Below are 20,082 nucleotides of genomic sequence, written 5' to 3' on the forward strand. Positions count from 1 at the left end.
AGAGAGAGAGAGAGAGAGAGAGAGAGAGAGAGAGAGAAATTGAGATGTACCATGGCGGACAGTGACAGACGGTAAGAAACGACAGACAGAACGAATATCTGAGGCAGACAGTAAGAAAAGAAAGACAAACAGACTCACAGCTGAGATATGGATCTGAGATAAAAAAGGATAAGAAGGGCAGCAACCAAACAGATGCCTGCAAGAGTGGAACTTTGCATTACTGGAGTGGATCAATGTGTCTCACCCAGCATGGGGTCTTAAATGTCAAACTAACCGACCTGGCAGAGCAGGGAGACTCATGCTTGCGCTAACGTGACAAAATAGAAAGAGGTACCTAAGTAGTTAGCAAATCATCCAGGAGAAGGATTGGGGTTTGATTGCATTTAGTCATACTCAAATCCAGCATCATATCCGCTTATTTAATTATTTTAAAAAATGAATCAAATCTCAATCTTACTTTTACTTTTAAATAGTGGAGGGTTTAATGAAAAACTATTAAGCCTGATTCTAGAGAGAGAGACAAACACCCAAAAGTTTTATTTTAGCCGATATGGAATTTACATGATTTATGATATAATCTGCTCATATTCAGCGTAAATTCACACGCAATTGCAAAGTAATGTAAGTCAATGGAGGACAGTTTGTGTTGATATACGCGCTAAAAAGCGATATATGATATGCACCTTAATAACACCCCAATAATGGCATTCAAATTGGCGTGTCATACATACGCAATTTCATGAGATCAGTCTGTCATATTTATCATTTTAACAAAAGCTAATGGTCATTGCTGGCTAAATGAGCCTGTTGCCTTTAATGTTATGGACACTTCAAGAAAGATAAAGGTTTGATAAGAGATCAGGGTATTTGGCCAACTCAGATCCAGAACTGGAAATGGGTTTCGGAACCATTCTCTGTCGAGGTAGAGTAATGCAGCTGATAAAATAGCACACGGTACACATGGACCAAAGAAGACCTATTGCCAGTTTCACACATTTTAGGTGAGCATCATCAATGGGTCTCTTTATTGGCAACTTGACAATTAATTTAAAATTTGTGAATACACAAGTTAAAACAATTAAAAGCTAAAGAATGTGTCCAAGTTACTAATAATTGTTTAATCTAGTCAATCAAAATCACCTTCTTTATTTGCATTTCAAGACAAAAACCTGTGCTAGTCAACTCTTAAGACTGTAGATGTTACCCTGATTGCTCCCTGTTGGTATCAACACACATTCAGAGTACTTAGAGCTATGAAGGTGCTTCTTTTCACCCTCACAGGAAAGAATCTGATTCTAATCAGTTGTGGTCATAAAACATCTAAAATTGCTTGTTTTGAAATGGCAACAAAACAAACAAATAATATCAAAAGATTTAGAGCGATTTAGTGCATGTGTGCACTATGAATTATTTGTATTAATACAAACCAGACGTGAACAGAAGGGAATAGGTTTAAGTGGCATTTTCTGTTCATTTTCTATATCGTGATGAACTGGCATATCCAATTTGTACTTAAATACGTCTTCTTTGTTGGAGATTATAACTTGTCCACACCATATAAATCTCTTCAAACTATATATAATTTGTTAATTAGTTTTTCTTGCCTGTCTGCCTCTACTTGTTATGAATCCTCTGTTGATTTACAGTACAATGAGAGAGGGAGGGACCATGACTTGAATACCCAACAATGGCTCTTATTAGTTTCTGGAGTAAAAGAGATGCTTCGACAAACAGATGGAGGAATCACTCACACCAGCCATTTGAGGCGTGGAATTTCCATCTAAAGGTTTTTTTTTTTTTTTTTTTTTTTTTTTTTTAATTCAGCAGATTGTCATACAGTTTTTGAAGTGAGTTGAAGAAGTGCAAATGGTAGGCTGTTAACGTTGGTCGATCACCACACGAGGCCCAAGTCTGCAGAATGGAACAGTTTCTCATTCAATCCAGTCAGTCACACTGCCCTCCATTACTCCCCACCATGGCTTCTCTCACTGCCTGCTGCTTTCTGCTAATGGAGATATCACCCCCTCCTTCCTCCTGCCTCCCATCCCCTGCTTTGTTCTCTCTTTGTTGTCCTTTTTCCTCCACTCTACTTTCACTTCACTTCATATCCTTCTGTTGTGCCCCTTCATTGGCCAACTCGGTGCAAGTAATTGACAGTAAGCCAACACTCGAAGCATCTCTTTTACTCCAGAAACTAATCAGAGCCATTGTTGGTTATTCAAGTCATGGTCCCTCCCTCTCTCATTGTACTGTAAATCAACAGAGGATTCATAACAAGTAGAGGCAGACAGGCAAGAAAAACAAATAAGGTTTATCATTAAGAGGAAATTCTGGAGGCTAGGCACACTCAGTTTCTTACAGCAGGGTTTAATATTTCATTATAGTGAATGCCAAATCCTCTAATGGCAAACAATTGACATTTGGAGACTCCCTCGGTATCACTTTAGCTCTGGTGTCAGGAAATGCCACCACTGACAAAAAAACGTAATCAGGGACTTTAACAAATTGAAATGTTTGCTTAAAAGTTTAATGACAGCAATTATTTTTCAGTGCATAGACGCTAATGCAAATATTTTTTTCTGATGAGTTAAATGTTCCAGCAGACTTTCCATGTGTCATCAAAGCTCCTATAAGTCTTTCAGATGAATACCATGCTTTTATAAGCTGAAGGTTACCCACTGTGATGATGGTAATATCTAGTCTTTTATGGGTTATGCCCATACAGTTATTTTATGCCTCATGTATTGGTCCCCAAGGGAAGCCTTCAGTCTGTGATGCACTGTAGCTTTTTGGTTCCTTAGACTGGTAAATCTCATATGTCATATATTAGTCTATATCCTTAAAATCTCTCCATAAATTGTCTCCCTAAATCGAGACAGCTGGCTAGTGTATCTGTCCAATCCGAGTTTTCTCTCGCACAACTATTTTGCAGCAACTCTGTGGGGAGTTTAGCACCGCCCATGACAATTCTGACTGGTTTAAAGAAATGCCATTTAACCACAGCACGTTTTCCTCCCATCTCCAAATGCTGTGTGGAGTAGCCGGACTGTCCTTCAGCGTGCTTTAGAGGAGTATCTGGCAAAGCAAGACTAGTTGTACACACTCACCTAAAGGATTATTAGGAACACCTGTTCAGTTTCTCATTAATGCAGTTATCTAATCAACCAATCACATGGCAGTTGCTTCAATGTATTTAGTGGTGTGGTCATTTGTGAAGCCACAACCTTGAGGCGGATGGGCTACAACAGCAGAAGACCCCACCGGGTACCACTCATATCCACTACAAATAGGAAAAAGAGGCTACAATTTTAAAGAGCTCACCAAAATTGCACAGTTAAAGACTGCAAAAATGTTGCCTGGTCTGATGAGTCTTGATTTCTGTTGAGACATTCAGATGGTCGAGTCAGAATTTGGCGTAAACAGAAGGAGGACATGGATCCATCATGCCTTGTTACCACTGAGCAGGCTTGTGGTGGTGGTGTAATGGTGTGGGGGATGTTTTCTTGGCACACTTTAGGCCCCTTAGTGCCAATTGGGCATTGTTTAAATGCCATGGCCTACCTGAGCATTGTTTCTGTCCATGTCCATCCCTTTATGACCACCATGTACCCATCCTCTGATGGTTACTTCTAGCAGGATAATGCACCATGTCACAGAGCTCGAGTCATTTCAAATTAGTTTCTTGAACATGTCAATGAGTTCACTGGACTAAAATGGCCCCCACAGTCACCAGATCTCAACCCAACAGAGCATCTTTGGGATGTGGTGGAATGGGAGCTTCGTGCCCTGGATGTGCATCCCACAAATCTCCATCAACTGCAAGATGCTATCCTATCAATATGGGCCAACATTTCTAAAGAATGCTTTCAACACCTTGTTCAATCAATGCCAGGTAGAATTAATGCAGCTCTGAAGGCGAAAGGGTCAAACACAGTATGGTGTTCCTAATAATCCTATAGTTGAGTGTATTTACACACTGCAGAGCTAGGCTTGCAACTTCTCTGTGTTTTGGATGTGGATATAATAGATTTTTTTCCAGTTTATAACTGTTGTCATTTTCTGAGAATAACTCCACCCACTCACCCTCAGTAGTCTCCATAGGACCCTGTTGACTCATCAGATCCTCCAGAATTAGAAACCTGCTGTGTTTCATCTCACGCTCGCGTAGAGATGCCATACCGCGACAGATCATTAACTTTCAACCGTATACATCCTTTCTTCCTTCTTTTTTTCCTCTTTCTGTGATTAAATGAATGTGTCTTTTTCAGCAGTGTAGGTTTTGTCCATGGCCATCTACTCTACAAACACACTCAGGCACTTGCAAACTCTGTCCTCAGACATACCAAAATAACTGTGCAGTTGTTTTTCTTACATGACTATAGCTATTGCACTGCTGTGTGCAAAATGTCTAATGCCAGTTAAACAAAGTGGCTTTGTTTGACTCCTCAGTTTGTTTTGAGCAGTCAGCACCAGATTGAGAAAAGGAAAAGGAGGGAGTTGTATGTCGCAGAGCAATTATGGCACATCTGTATCCCACGCATTGTTCTGATCGGAAAGCAACCTCTGTATTGTCTTGATGGGAATGTGGGCAAAGCAAAATGAAATCAAAATCTCTGTAACCAGATTGCATTCACAACGCGGGGGGGGACTTTATGGTTTGTGGTATGTGGAGATCAGAGTTTATGGCCCATTTTAATGAGTTGTTAAGAAGAAGAAAAACACTTTAAAACAACTGCACTGCCTGCAAATGTAACCGTACAAGGAGGAAGGGTTCTGGGAGAGATTGAGTGGGAAGAGTTTATTTTCTGAAGATGACCCACCGGCCAGCTCTAACCTGGTTCTGTTTAAAGTGCTGGACTTATTTGTCAATATGCCCAATGACTTTGTTCTTGCTAAGTCTGTCTTATACCTTGCACTGGGACTGTAAATGTCAGAGTTGATGCTCATCGTATTTATGGACATAAAGTAAGGATCGTGTCCCCCTCCTCTCCTGGGCGTTTGAGTTTCTAATGCTTAAGCTGTTGTTGAACCCCTTCTAAGCCAGTGCTGTAAAGGCTTTAACTGTTGGGATACTTTGTATTTCGGTGTATCTTCATGCAGGTCCTGAAACTCCCTAATAAATGGTCTCTGAATCGTTTGAAATACATACTGATTAAATTCTGTATTTTGTAAGCATGTCGTCCCTCCAGGTAGGAATGTTTTCTGGTCACTGAAACAAATGAAAAATCAATGGCAGTGTACGGAAAAAGAAAGCTGGAAAGTATAGTTTAAGAAAAGAAGAAGAAAAATTGTATTATTTATTACATATTATTTGTATCATGTATTTTATTAAAGCTACGTGAATTAATTTAACTCTAGAATGTCATACGGAATGTAATGGACATCCGGCTGGAAATGAGGGACATCCGGCGGAATTTCCGGCGGCACCAGAGCAATCTGGGAGGTGGAATGCCGTCAATATAGACTAATAGAACACTGACATGTGATGATTTTATAAAGTTTTTGAACCCAATTTGGTAAACGGTTGCCTATTTACACTTCCAACATACACAGAGCAACATTAGCATTCATTTAGAATCATGTTGCTGGCCACCTGACACATTTCAGAAGGATTTCTGGCTCTTTAGCTTTTGTATGATCCAATATGTTTACCACCTAGTCACTAACCAAAGCTAGGAGCTGAAAGACACAAAATGGTCTGTGGAGCTGAGGGAAACTGCAGATTTGGGTAATTTTCTGTGGGTTCATCACTACAAGTGAGCCCTTTCACATAATACATCGTCATTTGGTCCAATGTTGATACAAAATATAGATTAATGCAGCTTTAAAGAGTATTTTACTCCTCTAGAATAATCACAGTTGTCTAACTGCAACCTTGAATGGCAGAATATTAAGTTATTACGGTGTGGTGTGTTTCTTTTTAAACAAATGAATGCAGTTTACTAAAAACATTAATGATATTGCAAATAATTCTAAATGAGTAATAAACTACAGTTGTGTATTGGTAGCTAGCATTGATATCTAAGGACTGGTTAGGTGATTATTTTCCACACACACATTAACATAAGATACACCAATGACTTGTCCACACTTGATTCACTGTTCACCACTGAAGCAATTGAAACCTACGTTACGTTATGTCCACCAAATGTCATCACTGAGCTGAATGGCTCTGAATCTGCCATTTCAATTCTCTCATTGCTTTTACTGTTAAACTAAGAGCCTCATAAACACTTCCCTCATCAACACGTTCATATAAGAGACAAGTCGTGAATGAGGTTATTTGTTTTAACTGCCTCATTAGAGAAACCATAGAATAAAAAATACTGATTGATATTGAGATACCCGTAACAGAGTCAGGGGAGACTCCTGTTTAATTCTCTCTCATGCTCTGAATTCCTGTCAAATGAACATGCAGTCAGTTAACAGCAATAGAATGCAAGTCGGCAGTACTTTATTCTTGTTTGGTTATTGAAGCTAGAAGCAAAGAGAGAGAGAGAGAGAAGGTCATTATCTCTGAGCTGCGTGTTTGGACACCAAAAGTCTGATGGAAAATTGATTGTATGAAACCCACACCAAAACATGATTATTACTTAAAATAGTGTTTTACAATTCATAGCACAGGTGTTGAACAAAAAACGTTTTGATTTGTTTTACTTTCAAATCACTCTCACTATCTATTGGGACCTGTTGTGATGTTTCAGTTTTTTAAAACTGGTGTTATTGCATTTTTTCTGTTAGATAACTGGCCTCCTTTAATTCACTTTCATTATGTTCTTTCACATTTCCCCTTGTGTCCTCTGTTTCCACATTCTGCTATAACAGTAAATCCATCTTTATAATCTACGTAAGTTGCTTGTGTTGAGTAATGGTGGCTTTGAGGTCCACAGTCACATTTTGTCAACAAGTCACCCGTGTGTGTCTGTGTGTGTGTGTGTGTGTGTGTGTCCAAATCAGTAGTCTAAAATCTTCTCAAAACTTGTCACATCCATTTAAAGTCATTTGATTTCCTCTTGTTCTATCTAGCTTTTCATTTGTATCCTACCTCTTCTTTTCATCCCTTGTTAAAAACGGTTTCTTCACTGTCTTTTTCTTTTGCATTTCTTCTTCTTCTATGTAGTCATTATTATTATTATTATTATTGGTATTTTGCCTTATACTCCGTGGAAGGATTACAACTATTCCATTGCAACATGATTGTAATCAAATAAATGCTAAAAAGAAATGGATTTGACATGACTTAAATTTATCAGTACACACCACGGTAGTAATGCGGTGTCTTTTTTTAATATTAGCTGGGACTCAAATTAAATACAAAGTATCAACTGCCTGTGTCCTTAAAATATGTTTTCATAAGCCTCTGCCCTAGGATGGACAAGTTGACAATTCCCTGCAGTTGTGTTATTTACAGGAAAGCACTATCTTGTTTCTGGATTTGTTCATATTACTGTCACATCCGATTTGATCCAGTGCTGTACTAGAGCCCCTTTTAGACTGTTTCTTCTGCTAAGTGAATTAGTCCTTCATAATGTGCATTCTGAGGCTGTAATGCTGTAATGGCTGCAGACGTTCCTTAGGAAATGGCCGAAGACGCCTTGCATATTGCAGCCAACGACACTTATAACCTAATTATTGGCGGAACCACATGCTGCAACAATGGCATTTATTAGCCATGTGGCATGGCTCTATGGATGGCAGTGACATTTATTTTGTACAAGGGTTTTGGCAAGCCAGCCACTCCAGTTTTTTTTTTTTCCTCTCTTTGAATGCATACTTACCTCAGTTTCATTGCTGTGGCTCTGGACGAAGATTCCATGGATGAATGCCTTGAACGCATCACTAATGGCTTTACAGTACTACATGTCATGAAAGCCATTCTGGAAATAGCCCATGGTCTGATGTGTGCACTTTACAAAAGAGCTCTTATAGTAGACTCATTTTAAAGAGTCACTGCTCTGCTTCCTCAACCACCACCCTATTTGTGTGGGATAAATGTAAGACCTTGAGCCAGAAAACAAAGCTGCCACCCATGAGTAAACCACACTAGCTGTGGGCTGCTATTAGACTTATTGAAGACATTTTCAAATGTAAACAAAATGCCATGTGGGCATGATGGATTAATGAATAAATAATTAAATGATTTACTCTGAAAAGTGTAAACACGTACAAATGAAGACTCAATTGAAGAATGCCCATTTTTATAGCCTGTTTTATAGTCACCTCAGCACCGTAGTCTAATATGGTCTGGGTTTCGATGCATCTCTTTATGAGATCGTTGAGTTCATTTCACGTCTGCTTTTGGGTGGAAATTCTTTTAAGGATTAAGCTGTACCTAAAATACACCATAAAAAGTGTTTGTATTAGTGTGCTTTAACACACTGACTTTCCTTGATTGTATGTACAATACTCCGTGTTGTAAAAGATGCCTGAACACCACTCGAAGAGGACCGACCTCCTCTCTCCACTTTCCAGCAGGGCAGAGTCCTGCTGTTTGCTGCAGTGCTTTCTATCTCCTGCATGAGCATGAGATGAGACTCCTAGTATTAATAACGTCTTCCCTTGTGGCTCTCTCTCTCACTGCCTATTATCCACTCTATACTCTGTCTCCGTAGGCAGAGAGTCCCATCTAAAATAATCACTAAGTCTCTCTTAGTGAATTGAAAGAGTAGAAAAAAAGTGTGAATGAGTAGAAATGCAAAGGTACAAACACTGAATTTTCTTAATTTCATCACATCAGTATGTTGTGTTTTATGTCATTATTATTATGACCCATAAAAATGATTTTGATCTAAATTATTAATGAGTCACCCGGATTTATTTTTTGCTTTAAACAAACTGGTTTCCTTTGTACAGGCCTAACACGCTTTTTTTTTTCATAACTCAGTATGGTGACAAATGGGGAGATGGTATAGTAGGACAGAACTACTGAAATTTGTCCAAACAGATTAAAAGCTGTGAGAAGGTTTTAGGAACAGTTTAATGCATTTTAAATCACTGCCAGCTGGACATGTCATCTGCTCATTGGCATGAGACAAAGCTTTCCTCTTCAGTGGATTGAAAGGTCAAGTTAACATCCCAGATTCCTCCAGAGAGTCACATTTGTACACTAGAGACACGTGCGTGTGTGTGTGTGCGTGCGTGAGCACACAAAAGTGCACATGCACATATGGCTGTTCTTGTGGCTTGTACACCCGTCTCTATCTACATGCTGCAAGAAAGAGAGGATGTTTAATTTACAGTGTGAGTAACCATGTGTAATGGTGATCTGTGTTAATCTCCAGCTTCTTCCTGACCCTTCAATCATATTTCACATTGGCAGGGTGGTTGCATGCTCCATATTGTAGAACAGTTGTACAGAGGCAGAAATGGAGAGAAAGGGAAGAAGAGAAAAAAAAAAGGATGATGGGGCTGGAGGAAGGGGAAAGAAGCACAGACTGAATTACAAATTTGGATGTGGTTCCTGTAGTTCACAATGTCAGTACGTCTTGGTTAAGATAACAACTCACAACTAAGGTGATTGTACAACCTACAGGTACAACAAGGTTTTGGCCAGTTATTGTTTTCCAACTAAGTCAAGGAATTAGAAGTTTAAAGCAGGTTCATACCTTTACTGTGGTACTTAGAGTAAAGTGCTCATTGAGCACAACTGGCAGTGTAGCCATTGGTGAGGAATAGGGCTGGGTACTAAATTCAATAATTTTTCAGGCACCAACCGAATTGCCTACTCAGTATCGACTATTGAAAAATGCCTCATCATTCAATACTCTGTTCAATTAATCTGTTTTGTCATTCTCAGTTCTCTTGAAGTGACTCTTTTAAATACAGTTAGAAACAACAAAGCAAACTGAAACGTGCATTTCCATGTCTTCCACAGTCAACAAGCACAAGCCGTGGATAGAAACATCTTACCATGGTGTGATCACGGAGAACATGAACACGGTGCTGCTGGACCCTCCGCTGGTAGCCCTGGACAAGGATGCCCCGGTCCCCTATGCTGGTAGGAAAAATGAACACACACATAAAAACCATCCACTGTACAGTATCCACCAGTGATGAAATATTTGAGTCCGAATCAAGTAACTATTCTCTAGACTTGTGACTCGACACAGACTTGCACACTTATTATGACTTGGACTTGTGAAAATGAAAAAGGACCACAGACAACATTAATAAAATAGGACTTGGAAGTTGGTTGAAGTTTCTAACTACCGTACTTTTACCTGTAATAAGTCATAAAGATTTAACCTAAGACAGTGATATATATTTAGTCTTAACTGTTTCATACATCGGCCAGTGATGGGGTACTCAGTCATTGTCGAAGTGTCCTTGGGCAAGACACTGTTGCCCCCGGTGCTGTGCTGTGCTGCGCATCGGAGTGTGAATGTGTGTGAATGTTTATCTGATGAGCAGGTGGCCCCGGATTCAGTGTATGAATGTGTGTGAATGGTGAATGTTTTCTGTAGATGTAAAAGCGCTTTGAGCAGTTGTTGGTAAACTGGTAAAGCGCTATATAAATACAGCACATTTACATTTACATTCTCTCTGGACTCGAAGAGTGGGGTCACGAGACTTGACTTGGACTCGACAGTTGGTGTATCGACTACAACGCTGGTATTCACACACATTTGCAAGTATTACACATATAGTATACAGTATACATCCTCCCACATGAGCGTTGTCTCTCACACACACATTGGCACAGAGACACGGATGCTTCAGTACTGTGTGCAGGAAACTGTGGCAACTTCCCACCACAAGACACAAACAGATGATCCAACAGTTCTCTGCACTCACTGTTTGTCGTGGAGACTGAATTCCATTTATCACCCTTAGTAGTGTTGACCATGTTTTTCTTTCTGTTTTCGGAACACTTTCTTCTCATCATTGTATGATGACAGAGGGCTTGTAAATAACTAAACAAGTGGCTTGGATATCAGTAGGTTTGTGTTTACTGTAAATGGATGAGATAAAATCTTGTGAACCTCCAGAGTTGCTGCACCACCACTGTATTATTACTTTTAAACCTTGCTAACAATACCAGACTACATGAATACAAAGATTTGAATTTAAATAATGTATAATGAATAAAGTATGAAACATGAATACATGAAGTGCTGTTCTTTTCTATAAAGCTTGAGTTTAAATTCCCAGTAGCAGGCGCTTTGATTTGAATGGAGGAATAATAATTCATTTATTTTCATTGCCTTGTCAGTTTTTTGAGTTTAGATGCATCTTCTTCCTCCCCCTGACAGGGTTCTATTTATGATCTGTTGCTGCTAATTGAAGCATGTGACATTATTTGTCTTGCTGCTGAATTGCCCCATTTAACCTGACCAACAGATTGTTCTCAAGAGTGAAAGAATCTGATCCTGAGCCATGTCAGCATGATGACAGTGTTTCCAGCCTGAATCTCAATCTGACACTGGAGCTGTTTTACAAGCTTGTCTACATTATTTAACAGTAACAAAGCACAGTTTTAAGTCACTTAATGTACATCACACGAAGAGAGAGGCAATATTTTGTCCATGAAGAACTCGGTCAGAGGTGTCATACATTTCTCTGATGTAGCACTTGGTTTTTGTTTTGGTCCTAGTCACAGTACCATTCATTTATAATTGCTCTGACTTCATTAAAACCTCATTAGAAATATTATAAATATAGTATTATATAAATGTCATACTGTAGCAAAAGGAGGGGGCCATGACCGGGGGATGTTCCCTTTAGCAGTGTGTAATGGTAGTATGAGATTTATAGACGCTGTCTATTCACTGAAAGTTTGGTTACTGAGAACTCATTGTGGCTTTTTGAGAACAGGTTTCGCAGCCTATTGGGCCGGTAAAAAAATATCTCTGAGAAGCCTAAGAAAAACAATTTCAGGACAAAACTTGACAACGTTGTTTGTTTTAATTCCTTTTTATTGCTTCGCACGTCGGGCAAATGTCCTACACAGCTCATATTGGTAAGTGGGTGCTGGGAGCGTAGTGCTGACGGAAAGTTGTCTGGTGAAGTCACATACTGCAGGTACACGGTTTATAATAACAGAACAACATCATAAACCTCATCACCAGATGATTGTTTCGGGTGCTGATTATGTTGTCTAAAAAGAGCTGGAATCAGACAGGTACACCCAGGTACAGCAGAGCTGACAGTGACAGGAAGGAGCGAGACAGAGAAAGCCATTATAATTGGACAACGTATTCTGAGACTCAAAGGCAAATGAAGGGCTTGTTGGCAGCTAACGCTTAACAGCTCATTATGGCGAAATGGCTCCCATTAATCTCAGCGCTGACAACCATGGGAAACTGATAGTCAGCTATTTTTCTCCCTCTGTTTTCCTTTTTTTGTGTGTTTTTGTTCTAAAGCCACAGTCCTAACTTTGTGCTTCTCAATGTTACCTGGGAGCTATTCTGTAAATAGTGGGTATAAAAAAAAGCTGACCTTGATAAGTGTGAAACAGCCTGGATCCATGTTAAATGCTCGTTTGTTCTGCTTTTCCTCACAGGGCATTTAACAGCCCCGTACTGTATGCTGTAACCCAAATGCTGTAGCCTGTGTAGATGTACTGTTCATGAAGATTTAATGATTCTTTCGAGGGGCCTACGAAGTAGTTATCCAAAACATAAAAGGGATATTATGCAAAAATAGACTAGAAAAGACAGTTTTTATTCTCTTGAATCTTTTACTCATTTCATAAAAGTGGAGATGCTGAAGATATACCTCACCAACATTGTTTCTCTCTAATGAAGCAGTACTGACTTACAGCAGTTTATTGCACAAAAGCTTTCCCGAGTAACCAAATCTGTGACGTGGGGAAGGTTTAATGACACTGCAACGAGCAGCCAGACAAAAGAGGAAATTCATTTTTATTGTTTTTCCCCCCATGATTAACACTTGGTTTGTTGACTTGAGAAGGTCAAACTGGGTGAAATATGGCCCAAAAGAAAAAAAGCAGCGCTGTACACTGGCTGCCGACTGGTGATATTTCTCTCCTTGTTTTTCATCACATGCGCTCTAATGAATGAATCCCATACAATCGCTACCAAGGAGACTGAAAAAATGGCCATCAAAAGAGCACCTCTCTCCCAATTTATCTCCCTTTGCAGTTGTCTACTGCTACAGTTTTCCCTATGTTTTGCACAAACTCACACATTCCCCCCTTTTTCTTCTTGTTGGAGTCTTATTCTCTCACATCTTTATTTCTTTATGCCTCTGTTTGTGTTTTTCTCTCCACCTGGTGCCACATCTCTTCTTTCTCAGCCCAAACATCTCTTCTCTATCTCTAATGTTTTGCTTCTAGCGAGCCCATATGTAGGCAGTCACTTATACAAAACAGAAGCTCTCATCAATCCTGGTTTTGTTTTACTGCAGAAAGGAATAGGCTGTCCTTCTAGCTCCACATTAATTGCAGTGTGGTAACATGGACCGGGATTGTTAAGTACTTGCCTATTTTCTCCTCTCTTGTACTTTTTTTCTTGTCATGCTTTATTCCCTCTCCCACTGGCTTTCCATCACTAGTGCTTCTCTAAATGCCTCATAAATCCCCACGTCACCGCTTGATCTACATATTCTTTTTCTCTTTTCCTTCCACTTTCTCGCTCCATCTTGCCCTCTCCTGCAGTATCACATTTCACTTTTGATGTAAACTATCCACTATGGGCCTAACTTGAACATTATACGCTGAGACAGGCATCCTGGAGATAAATTGTTATTACTGTATGCCATGATGGCACCCTCTATCCTCTGCACACCCCAACACCTCCCTTGGAGCAAAAGTGTGCAGGTTGAGGAGTATGTGCTGATCAAGCATTCTCAATCAAATTAGCATGAGAAATGGTGGCAGTGGACTCGAGGGTCGCAGGCATTTTCATTTGCTTATTCTTTATCTCAAGGCCGCAGTCAGCAGGCACAGAGTCTCTCCATTCATCATGGTACCGGTATAATGTGCCGTGGTACATTGTTTCCCCTGCAGAACTCACACATGGTAAAAGAACAAAAGTAGTTGGAAAAAAATGGAGGGAATGGGAGAATGGATAGCTGAGAGAAAGAATTGTGGCGACAGATGGACAATGAAAATGAGAATGGTCATCACGTGCAGCCAGCACGGAAAAATATCCTGATTATTCCCATTGGTTGCTTTGTGTGCGCACATGAGTGTGAATCTGTTTGTGTAAACTATAATTCTCAGCATTTATGTCCTTAAGCCTGAAGGCAGTGTCTTTAATGTTCTTGAACTTGTCTTTTGAGTGTGAGTCTGAATGCTTTGATATGTTTTAGCTCCTCCTTATTATCATAACCGTCGTTTTATCTTCTAAGAGCTAAACAATATAAAACCAAAATCGCGTAAGATTCACAAACCTGTGTGAGAAGGCAGAATCATAACATCCATCCATCCATCCATGTTCATCCGCTTACCCGGTATCGGGTCGCGGGGGCAGCAGCTCCAGTAGGGGACCCCAAACTTCCCTTTCCCGAGCCACATCAACCAGCTCCGACTGGGGGATCCCGAGGCGTTTCCAGGCCAGGTTGGAGATATAATCTCTCCACCTAGTCCTGGGCCCCGATGCCTCCTCCCAGATGGACGTGCCTGGAACACCTCCCTAGGGAGGCCCCCAGGAGACATCCTTATCAGATGCCCGAACCACCTCAACTGGCTCCTTTCAACGCGAAGGAGCAGCGCCTCTACTCCGAGCTCCTCTCGGATGACTGAGCTTCTCACCCTATCTCTAAGGGAGACGCCAGCCACCCTCCTGAGGAACCCCATTTTGGACGTTTTTACCCTTGATCTCGTTCTTTCGGTCATGACCCAGCCTTCATGACCATGAATCACAACATGCTCCTTCTAACTCTCAAAGTTATCCTTCCCGTCAGATCCAATGCCGCCACATCTTGGTATGTGTGAACCGTGGTCAAAGGAGTGAACAATGCTGTGATCTTTCTTTTCCCACCAAGAATTAGCTAACGTAATAGACCATTAGCTACTTGTCAACCAGCATCTTTACAGTAGGCACCAAAGCACTTTTCCTCTTTGGTCCCCCCACAGGTTGGAAGTGGAAATGTCCGTTACTGTTACCATTCTTCTTATGACTCATTTGAACGGTGGTTGTGAACCACTGAAACGATCTTAGAAACATTATTTTAAGGTACAAAAGAATCTTTTTTTGTTGGATCAGTCTATATTAAAATCAATCAATATCAACAAATAAGGTCCCTGTTGTGTGTTGCTATGTGGCATGTGATCAATGACAAAACAATGCCATGTGGCAGAAAAAAGGTTTACTTTTATTCCACCCTCTGCCTTGAGCCCCACATCCATCATGTCATTAAAACCTCCTTCTTTCCCCTCTGCAACATGGCAAAAATCAGACCCTTTTCCACACACCCCGCTGCTGAAAGACTCATTTACACCTTTATCTCCTCTGGACTGGACAACTGAAACTCACTTCTCCTCGGTATCAGCTCTACCAACATCAAGCCACTCCAACTGGTCCAGAATGCAGCTGCCCGACTCATTACCCGCACTAAATCCTGGCACCACATCCCTCCAGTCCTAAAACAACTCCACTGGCTTCCCATCTTCCATCGTATCACCTACAAAATCCTGGCTCAGCTATAAGGTCCTCCATCATCTGGCCCCCTCATAACTCACTGAACTCCTCTCCCCCTACCAACTCTCACGGTCCATCAGATCCATCTCAGCCGGTCTCCCATCCATCCCAACCATCTCCAACCTCCACAGCTTTGGAGGCCTTCTCCAGGGCAGCTCCCTCTGGAACTCCCTCCCCCAAGAAATCAGTAACTCATCTTCCAGTCCCGCCTCAAGACCCATCTCTTCACCTCTGCTTAGCCATAGCCCCATGCCCCCCTCCCTTTTCATCTGTGCCTGAATAATATTTTGTGTTGTTTTGTTTAGCCTTGTTTTGTTTTCAACCTTGCCCTGGAAAGCGACTTTGGGTCCTTGAAAAGTGCTATACAAATTCAATGTATTATTATTATTATTATTGTTATTACGGAATACAACTCTCCTTCAACCCCCCCCCCCCCCCCCCCCGGGGTAAACAATCAAGGTTTGTATTGAATTGTGGGTCAAAAAACGAATCGTTGGTTTGGTGTGACGTGAAAGGTGTATTTCTACTGTTTACCTTGCAATTGTCACAACATCCAGATACAGTTGTAAAATAATGTCTCCGACTATTATACTTTGCTAGATAGATGGACAGACATCCCCCTGTGTTGTAGGTTCACAGGGCAGTTCTTTGCCTGGATGCCCGCTTCTTGACAGAATTTTAATAGAACACTCTATCTGGAAATACATATCTAGTGGTGAGAACACAAGAGTTGTGTTCTCTATTTCTCCACATTGCTGGCTTTGATTGTGATGAACATTTCTCAGTAGATACGTATTCCCCCATAGTTTCCTGAATAAAATAATCAACAGGCAGCAGGCCAAAGGTGAGATTGTGGATTTGTATAGACATATTGGAAAATTGTTACAAATATAGTCTGGTTAAGTCAACAAGCACTCTTTTCATCAGAATGCAAAGGCATGTTTGAGATGCCTTTGTTGTTCCTGTTCAACAGGGTTTTCTTTCATACTCCAAAGCTCTTGGTCACAACTTGAAGAATCTGACTTCAGTTTGATACTATTTAGATTAGATTTGATTGCTTTAGTCAAACTTTGGCCGCTGTGCCACAGATCCTAACATTTGTTCCAAGTTCCATATTTTTCCACTGTCAAAGGTTTCTTCCATCTTCACAGCTACTTTGCTGAGAAAACCTAAGAAAACACAGACAGAATTTGCATTTTTGTCTTTGCCAGTCATTCTATTTTTAACCAAGCTCACAGTCAAAATCTATTTATTGCTTGTAGTAACATATGAAAAACGTAGGACAAGTTCAAAGCAAGTGGTCAGCAAGATTTTTGGCATGCTATTCAAATTATGTGAGCATGCATTATTTACAATAAATGACTTTTTAATGAGTCACAATGATGGATTGTTGAGTAATTGTGAGTACAAAAGCTTTAATATTCCTGCCATTCTGTCAGGACCAATTACATAATTTTTGGCAGTTGCTGTAATGAAGACACAAACAGGAAGTGGTACATAGATAGATAGATAGATAGATAGATAGATAGATAGATACAGTATGTATATATATATAAAATGCGCTAGAGTTGAATATTGCGAAAATGATATTACATGCAATAAATTAACAGATGTTAAAGTGTACTCATTTCTGCAGTTCTGTTGCCTTCAGTATTCTGCTAAAATACAAGAAGTTTCTTGTTAAAAAAAGATGGGAGCTGCCCACTTCGGGCTTCAATTTGGCTCTTTAGAGACCAATGGGTGACATCACAGAGACTTTGTTCATATTTCATACAGTCTATGATTGAACCCAACAAAGCAGCAGCTATGACACATTTCAAAGGTGTAAAGGCAAAAGAGGAAGCATAGGGGGGCGTGTGTGTGTGTGTCTGTGTGCATGTGTGTGTGCCAACGAGAACAAGAACGACATAGAGGGGAATAGAAAGGGATGATATGATGGACCATCAAAGGATAAGCAAAAGTGTTGAAGGGACAGTCTGATCAAACCACACAGGTGTCTCCGTGCCTGGCCCCAGGTGAAGAGGAACATATCATTTTGCCTTCCCACTCTTTCTTTCTCTCTGTCCTCTGTGCTTTTGTGTAGCTGTTAAATTTCTGCAGTGGGTGCTTAGTTGTTAGGTAATAGTGAGGCAAGTCTGCAAACATTTGCAGAACATCAAAGATTCGGTATGCCCTTTAGAGGGCTGACACCTACCTGTAAACCAGGTTTCTCTCTGCTGCAACCGACATCATCAGACCTGCATGATAATTCTGTTGCATTTTGTATCCTTTAAATAATGTAATAACTAGAGCCTGACCAATATATTGGCGATATTGGCATGGTGTTATTTCAGTTGGCTTAATAGCTGGTTTGATTTGCATAGAGAGATGATCTTATGGAAAGTTCCACAAGTCTATCTCTGTATATGGTGAAGGGTATGGGATGATGTGTGGTTATTTTAATTCCAAAGGCCAAGGGAACTTTATCAGGATGCATAGCATCCTGGATTCATGAAATGAGTGGCCTTTAAAAATAAAAATGTGCCTGCCTCTATGGGAATTTAACATAGGAGTGTGTATACTTACGCCCCCTGTATTTTAAGGAAGAACATTTATTTATTTACAATATTCATTCACAAAGAACATTGGTGACCTTTTAAAAGGTTGGATTTTCTTAATTCTTTTTAAATTAAGGCATTAAGATCAATTTCCAAAAGATCAGTTCTCTTTTTAATCACCTTTAGCATGGGTTTGTAAACTTATGCAAGCCACTGTATGTTCAATCGGATCGAGACTCCGTAACGGCAGATATTCAAAAAAGGAATGAATAAAAAAGCAGATCGGGACATCCCTATTGTACTCTATCTGCCCAGCACCAAACGGCATACAAGGTAAGTGATTAGCTGGTGAATACAGTGGAGCACTTATCATCTGAAAAACCATATGACCAAAAAGGCTAAAAGGAAAAAGGGTACGGACGCAGAAAAGTGGAGATGTTCCGAAAAATGGATGCAACACTTTTGAAACTTATGTCAGACCTGGAGACCAGTCCACTGCGGTTTTAGATTTGTTGTACAGTTTTGTCTGTGCAAGCCTTTTCTCATCGAACTGTGTCTCCCTCCATTTGTTTGTGTTCCGAGCAGGAGACTGGCTCTCAGTGAACTGTCAGTTTTTGTATTGATATCTCCTCCTTGCCTTAGGACATGAGGTTCAGCACTATGCTTCCTCGCCCATCTCTCTGTGTTTGCTCCCAGCAGGAAATTATGACACATTCGCCTTTATTCTCCGTCATTCCTCTCGGTCTTTCTTCTGGTTCCCCCTCCCCCTAACTTTCGGTCTTCCTTTTTCATCGCAGGAGATGCTCATTCCTTTGAATTAAATTCTCTACACTGTCACACGCCTGAGACAATGACATCCTCTCATCATAATATTGATTCTGTTTTGTATCTGACAGGCACGTTTGGCAAGCTAACCATCATGGGGCCAGTTCTCACTGCAGGGCCTAGTGCTTAAAAAGCTTTGAAAAAGACTCTTTTGATCAAAGCATCTTGTCCTGATATTCATTGAACATTTGAGGGTTTTAAGAGAGGAGGTTTAAGTATTATGGTACAGTGCAGCAGATGAAAAAACCCAGGGGAACATATGATTAATAATACCTACATAAATATTTCTATTACTACAGTTGTTAACTAATTGATAACTTCAGGTTAATGGAATTCTCCTTAGTCTCACTAGCATGTGGTTGATTATGTTTAACACAATGTGTCAAAGAGAAGACAGCCACTGTTATTGTGGACCATTGTATCTAGATATGTATCTACCTACAGTGGTGTGAAAAAGTTTGCCCCCTTCCTCATTTCCTGTTCCTTTGCATGTTTGTCACACTTAAGTGTTTTGGAACATCAAACCAATTTAAACAATAGTCAAGGACAACACAATTAAACACAAAATGCAATTTGTAAATGAAGGTGTTTATTATTAAAGGTGAAAAAAAATCCTAACCATCATGGCCCTGTGTGAAAAAGTGATTGCCCCCTAAACCTGATAACTGGTTGGGACACCCTTAGCAGCAACAACTGCAACCAAGCGTTTGTGATAACGTGCAATGAGGCTTTTACAGCGTCCTGGAGGAATTTTGGCCCAATCATCTTTGCAGAATTGTCCTAATTCAGTTACATTAGAGGGTTTTCGAGCATGAACGGCCTTTTTAAGGTCATACCACAACATCTCAATAGGATTTAGGTCAGGACTTTGGCTAGGCCACTCCAAAGTCTTCATTTTGTTTTTCTTCAGCCATTCGGTGGTGGATTTGCTGGTGTGTTTAGGATCATTGTCCTGCTGCAGAACCCAAGTTCGTTTCAACTTGAGTACACAAACAGATAGTCGGACATTCTCCTTCAAGATCTCTTGGTAGACAGCGGAATTCATAGTTCCTTTTATCATGGCAAGTCTTCCAGGTCCTGAAGCAGCAAAACAGCCCCAGACCATCACACTACCA

The 20,082-nt window shown here is 40.4% G+C and overlaps 1 protein-coding gene across 1 annotated transcript in view; it reads left to right on the top strand.

Moving 5' to 3' along the window:
• clstn2 (calsyntenin 2) overlaps positions 1-20,082 on the top strand; it is a 175,810-nt gene that overhangs the window by 75,885 nt on the left and 79,843 nt on the right. Inside the window, exon 2 of the mRNA XM_034886794.1 lies at positions 9,875-9,997. Within this exon, the coding sequence (XP_034742685.1) occupies positions 9,875-9,997 (123 nt within the window). The remainder of the gene's footprint in view (positions 1-9,874; positions 9,998-20,082) is intronic.

Source organism: Etheostoma cragini, chromosome 12 (assembly GCF_013103735.1).
Source record: "Etheostoma cragini isolate CJK2018 chromosome 12, CSU_Ecrag_1.0, whole genome shotgun sequence".
Taxonomy (NCBI): domain Eukaryota; kingdom Metazoa; phylum Chordata; class Actinopteri; order Perciformes; family Percidae; genus Etheostoma; species Etheostoma cragini.